The following is a 6726-nucleotide window of genomic DNA, read 5'->3' as shown; positions in this document are numbered from 1 at the left end:
TGTATTCAATACTAACTTAATTTAGTGCACTAGTAAAATGACTGTCTAGTATGTTTTTTTCCCCACTAAAAGTGCCACTTTTGTTCTACAAGTACACAAAAGCCTACTCAGTAAACAAGTTTGTTGAACTACTATCCCAACTAGTAGGCATATGTCATGCACTAGTAGCCTCCTGGACACTAAAACTAGCACCAAAATGCCCACAAGTAGTTTTCAAATTTGCCCTACTAGTGAGCACAAATGTCATACTGTTGTACAATAAAATTAAGGATGAGCGAGTACCGATACCAGGCAGTCGAGTCTCTTGTGGCTGTTTTATGATTAGGAACTAGAAATTATAAATTTGAAGAACAGAAAATTGGCAGTAATTTCATGCAATTTTGTGAGAAAATGCTACATTGGGATATATATGGCTTTCTTTCAAATTATATGTCTTTTTTTTTGGGTGAATTTTATGGAGCAAAGTAGTAGTGGTATGAGTTGAGTACTCATACTGATGTCAACCTTAAAAAGAAATGTTATTGAACACCCCTAATAAAAGTTTTTTTGTAAGAAGAATTGTCTTAGTAGTGATGACAAAGAGCATTGAGTAGTACGATATCAAGGATATTGAAAAAAAAAAAATAATCCCTAACTGCTTTCCATAGACAGGGACTTTCTTCTGAAGACAAACACTAATTGTAAATCACATCAGTGGAAATTATGCTTTGATTTTTTTTTCATGGCTTGTCAATAATCCGGTTCGAATCTCGACTCATGTTTGCATGTTCTCCCCATGCTTGCAGCTTCCAGCAACTCTAAAATGTTGATATGTACGGTATACAAAATAGATGGAGGGGAGCATTTGGTATTTCCCAAATAACTCAAGCATAATACGGAAGGTAAATCTTTATTCTGGGGAACTCCCGGAGCCCATCGCTTCCTCTTAAGCTGTCCTTTATTACAGGTGAGATGCTCCTGTTATTTCCAAGTCGGTGAACACATTTAATAAGGCTAGATAAAGTTGGACATGTTAGAGACAGATAGTAGAAACCTTATTATATTTGGAAAGACAGAATATATGACAATGTGATTAAATTACCATGAATACATGAATTGTCAACGTACAAATCCTTCAGCCTGAGAATTCAACTCTCTCCTTCCCAATTGGCACCAAAACGTCCTGATTTTGAGATTTTTAGGACACTTGAAGCTTTAACCTGAGGGGTCTGTCAGCTCCCAGAAAGCTGTCAGCGGTAATCCTGTCAATATTTGCTCTTCCACTTCAGGTTTCAACAGGAAGCTTGGATTTCTTTACAATAACGAGCCGCAAATTGACGGGTTAAATTGGAGTGCCGTTTTTACACTGTGACATAGCTGCAATGCTGGCAAAGACGCCGCCAATACTTTTATACACACACATAACTTATATTATACAAATTACTTGAATAAAACGATGAATTAGCATTGTGCGCCTGTGTGTGTAATTCAATGTGATGTACACAGTCGGCTGTCTGAAAAGGCCCAAAGCTCGGTCTTGATCTCCCCTCCTTCCTCTCCGCCACAGGAAGGATGAGATAAAAGAGCTGCTTTGAAAACTCGGGGAGTCCTGTAATTACTTTGCGCTCCCCGTCTCCTTGTGTTTCTCTCTGACCATATTCTTGTCTCCTCACTTCTTATCTTTACTCTTTGGTGGTCATTCAATCCTTGTACTTCCAGCCGTTCTGTTCCCCATTCAGTCGGCATCCCTCACTTACTCACCTATTAGGTTTTCACTTTATCTTTCTTCCTCACATCCTCTTTCAACTTGTCATTTATGTGGGGCCGGGGGCTTCCTGATGGCGGAAAAAAAAAAAGAGGAGAGGGGAAGGGATTAGATGAGATGAGAGGATAAATACAGGATGAAGAAATGATAAACAGGAAGAGTATTGTGATACAATGAAAAAAACAAAAACAAATGTACACAGCCGCAAATCTGTTTTCAGTGTGATGGTAGAAGAGATAAATGAGACACAGTGCAACACAAAAAGATTAAATGTGAAGAGATAAGGGATGCTTAGTGGGCATTTTATCATGAAATGAAGCAGAATTGACAATAACTAGAGCTGCAAGCAGCTATAAACGGTACTCGTGAGTCGATGAGGAATAGTAATCATCCATCCATCCATCCATCCATTTTCTAACCGCTTTTCCTCACAAGGGCCGTGGGGGTGCTGGAGCCTATCTCAGCCGGCTTCGGGCAGTAGGCGGGGTACACCCTGAACTGGTTGACAGCCAATCGCAGGGCACACAGAGACGAACAACATAATAATAATAATAATAATAATAATAATAATAATAATAATAATAATAATAATAATAATAATAAGAAGAAGAAGAATAACAACAACAATGCCTACAAAAAATAGCTACCAGCTGCTCGGGCCCTAATTAATATCATCCATCCATACCACTTCTATCCAGGGTCAAACATTCGCTAATCCTTCAACCAGAATTAAAAAAATAATAATAATAACTCCCATCTATACAAGCCCACTTTAGACTTTCTTTGACCTTTTAGCAACCCCGTTAGCCTCCCTCATCCTCACACAATTACCAACTATGCCATAACAAGGAAGAAAGACACGGTTTCCATGGTAACTGCTGCATCAGCTAACCTACTTTTGCATGCGCCGAGGCCACTGGTTGAGGAGGGGACGTAGATGCAATACGCACACGACTTTCCATGTGAAAATATGTGACAGTTAATTGCAGTATTGTTGCTTCTTTCAGTCATGAACAGTGCAAATAAGTGAGGATGCCAATTGTCGAACTTCTGTAATTGTTTTAATGGAGGACATTTCTTTGTTGTTGTTTATTGCAACAGTAAAAGTACAAAAACTACTTGCTTGCATGTGATGTGCAAACTTGGAAAAATGTCCTGTACCTTGCCAGAACTTTAGCACATTAAGCTAAAGGCAATGCAATTAAACGTGGCATTGGAATATGTATGTGGGCATGTTTGTGCTGATTGTTTCAATATTGGTAATGATGTCAGTGTGGGTATATAAATAGAGCTCAGTTGTCTGTAAAGTCAACCATTTTGCAACTTAGAAATGACTAATATGTATATGTAGGCATCCACACAGACAATTTAATTGCCTTGTTTTCACCCCTGCAGCTCCAAAATAGCTTCTTATCACCTGAGCTTCTGCTTAAAGGGATTGCGGAGGATTTTCATCCAATAATCACTTTCGAGCACTTCTCGCCTTCAATGCTCAATTATTGGCTGTGGAAATTTATATAAAGCAGATGTAACACAAGACCTGTGTGACGATGATAAAAACTGGGAGAGATGACGAATGGCTTGTTGCCAGCACTCAGGAGCGGAGGCATTTCAAATGAGAGCTTCACAACATCAGACTCGCATTCTCCTTCGAGCAACCGCTGTGGCATTGCAATATTCCACAGTCTTGGTATGGGCTACAAATGGGGGTTTAAGAAATGGCAGGTCCCCGCGGTTATAATGCGGCGGGACCCCGATTTCTAGTACTTGACCGTCATTTGAGTCGCAGACGGTCCCATTGCAGTTCAATCAGAATTTCATTTTGGCACGAATATATGAAGTAAATCTTGCCACAACCTGCCTTTCTATACACTCATAAAGCCATCATATAAGGCACATCTGCACAGGTATTCACTTAACTCTTTGACCGCCAAAAACGTTTAATAACGATTAGTAAAATCACGACGTATGCCGCCATAAACGTTAAATGACGTCAACTAAGTTTTTTTTTTTGTTTTTTTGTTTTTTTGTTTTGTTTTTTTTAATCAGTGCAACGTCTTAAGTGCAGCACTGCCTGGTCAATGGGTTGTGGAATCAAAAACACTCCAACTATGGCCAGATGCAAGCATTGCATCTCTTTTCGTGAATGATCAAAGCCTTTGTCATATCAAAGTTTTTTTTTGATAACGCGTGGCAGTAAAAGAGTTAACAATATAGCAATGATCAGGCAAAACATTTTAACAACATGTTTCCGATTGTCAAGGCGCATAGTGGGGTACTCGTGCAAAAAAAAAAAAATCTTGACGTTTTATGCATGCCCACACTTTTCATGGTGGGTGGCAATTAGCCCCCCCTGCCCCTCACTGTGCAAAGTCACAGACTGACACACGGGCACGAGCACATGCACTCTCGATCCCTCCGGCGTTGAATGATTGCAAGAGCGGGGCAGGTCTGAACAGGTGGACAGACGACGACAACGTAGGCCACACAACTGAATTTGGCTGCCAATATTGTTTTAGCAGATGGCTGTTATTTTGGCAGCCTGTCTAAACAACAGCACAATAGTGCAGATATATAATAATAAAATAATTTAAAAAAATAATAATTTAAAAAAAAAAGAGCACGGATGAGAATGTCGTAATATCAGGAGTGCCAGGATTAGCAACCCAGTGAAATATTACAATTAAGAATACAAATTTTAGCTAATGTTCGATACCACTATTTTTTCCAGCCAGTTCTCAACTAGATGTCAAGTACCGATATCACTCGTACTTTTGATACATAACCCCAACCATAATACAATAATAATAAAAAAATAAAGACATATGTATCGAAATATAGCATTTTTCATTTAAAATTGCATGGAATTAATGGCAATTTTCTATTCTAATTTCTAGTTCCTGATAGTAGAACGACCACAAAAGGCTGATCGATACTGGTCATGGGTACCAATATCTTGAAATAGTGCCTGATGGTGTCAGTACTCGCTCATCCCAACTAACTTTTTTTGTTCCCCTTTCAGTGATGGACCTTCAGAATTGTCACTACTTATCAACCCTGTCAATAATCTTTTTTTTTTTAATTAAGGAATCTTAGTTATTCAATGTTGTACTCGTTGTCACGCTATAATAGTAGCAAACAAAATGATATGCAATCAATCTTTAGACGTAAACAAAACAGTTTGACGCTTCACCGCTAGATGGCAGTAAAAGGCAAATTTTCCCCACGAGAACACATCTGTGAGGTCGTTGCCCTCAGTGCAGGCACAAAAAATATATATTCAGTAATTTTAGGAAGTATATATTTTGGTTCAAAATGAAGAAACAAAGAAGTATGCGTCATATCTTACGTTGATGATTGTCACTTAAAAGGCAAAAACATTCATGAAAACCGGAGCTGATTTACAGCACAGCAAAGTAGACAATTCAACACACTACAAAACTGCGTTGGTTTCCACTTTGCCAAAACGGTTTTTATACAACTCTTGTAGGTTATTATTGGGGTTCTTAGCTTGTGCAAATGTAGCCAATGTGGCAGGTGCGTGTGTCTATTATCAACGCAGTTTTCTGCAGACTTTACGGGTTGTTAAATTGCTATTGTCCCTTTTGCACAGATTGGTGGTGACTTGAGCCTAATTAGAAAAGGGTGAGCTACTTTTATTTATTTATTTATTTATTTGTTTGTTTATTTATGTTTTCCCCCCGCATACCCAGTGACCGCTGATTGCGATTACTTCACTCCTTACTTGATCGACCTCGTGTTGATTGACAAGTTGTCTGGTTTCGGCGCTACATGATCGATTCGGCTAATATGCGCACGCGCCACGCTTGCGAGAAGTGCTGATGACGAGGATGAGGACGAGGATGGCGATCAGAGCGTGACCTCAGCGCCTCCAGCAGCACAGGAGACGCGAAGAGGGAGGCGGACGGACACACGGCTGAGAGGGGGGGGGGAGGCACACAGACACACTGGAGACGACCCGGGGGAAGAAAGTGCACGACGACGCGCGCGGGGCGTCCCTCGACCGCTACCCGTCTGCTCGCCTCTCAGAATGTTCCGTGCTCGCGGTGCGTTCCTCCGCCACGAGAACCAGCAGCAGCAGCCGCCGCCGCCGCCGCCGCGGTTCCACGGAGCCTGAAGCCCAGATGATCACCCTCTCCGCCGACATGGACGAGTCTTCGTCGTTGCTGGATCTCTTGGAGTGCTCGGTGTGCCTGGAGCGCCTGGACACCACGGCCAAGGTGCTGCCGTGTCAGCACACCTTCTGCCGCCGCTGCCTGGAGAACATCGTCAGCTCCCGGAACGAGCTGCGTTGCCCGGAGTGTCGCATCCTGGTGGACTGCGGAGTGGACGACCTCCCGGCCAACATCCTGCTCGTTCGCCTGCTGGACGGCATTAAACAGCGGCCTCAGCGAGGCGGCAGGCAGCCCGTGGCCGGGGGCTCGCTGCAGGGCTGTGCAGCCGGGATATCGGCGTCTCCCCCGGGCAGCGCCGTCAGAGAGCTGCCCGTCGCTACCCGGAGCTCTCCTGTCAAGGTAAGCTTATCCGCTCACTTTTTTTGACCGCACTTTTCGAATTCGTCGGATCTCGCACTTGCTTCACTTGTTTCCGTTCTGATGATGACAACAGTGCTGGCTGCAGCTGCTGCTGCTGCTGCTGCAGTGCATCACTGGGTAACATTGGATACACTGTGCAGATATTCTTTCAAGATAATGATTGTGTTCTGATTATCTCCGATAGCTCTCAACCGAGGATGGCTTGCTTGCAGTTTGCTTTTCTCAAGGTGTGCATGTTCACATTTAGAATCTGGTGATAGGGATGCATCAGAAACTTACCTGGTAACACCATGCTATATTATATATAGGCAGCAGGAGACTGAACAGTTGTGCGCTCACGTGAACGGTACAATCGCACTGCAGATGACTCATCTACCTACTGAATAATGTGTGCTGTCCATGAACTGATTTGTTATGTCTGTATTT

At 42.3% G+C, this 6726-nt stretch overlaps 1 protein-coding gene across 6 annotated transcripts in view; it reads left to right on the top strand.

Moving 5' to 3' along the window:
* LOC144030681 (E3 ubiquitin-protein ligase SH3RF3-like) overlaps window positions 1-6726 on the top strand; it is a 122557-nt gene that overhangs the window by 33697 nt on the left and 82134 nt on the right. For 3 of the 6 annotated variants that reach the window (XM_077537177.1, XM_077537175.1, XM_077537176.1), the window contains 2 exons: window positions 5358-5389; window positions 5458-6279. In XM_077537177.1, coding sequence (XP_077393303.1) covers window positions 5890-6279 — 390 coding nt within the window. In that variant the 5' untranslated portion in view covers window positions 5358-5389; window positions 5458-5889. The remainder of the gene's footprint in view (window positions 1-5357; window positions 5390-5457; window positions 6280-6726) is intronic. The other 3 variants (XM_077537180.1, XM_077537179.1, XM_077537181.1) reach the window with 2 other exon arrangements.

This window comes from Festucalex cinctus, chromosome 11, assembly GCF_051991245.1.
Source record: "Festucalex cinctus isolate MCC-2025b chromosome 11, RoL_Fcin_1.0, whole genome shotgun sequence".
NCBI lineage: Eukaryota > Metazoa > Chordata > Actinopteri > Syngnathiformes > Syngnathidae > Festucalex > Festucalex cinctus.
This window is presented reverse-complemented; position numbering and strand designations above follow the sequence as displayed.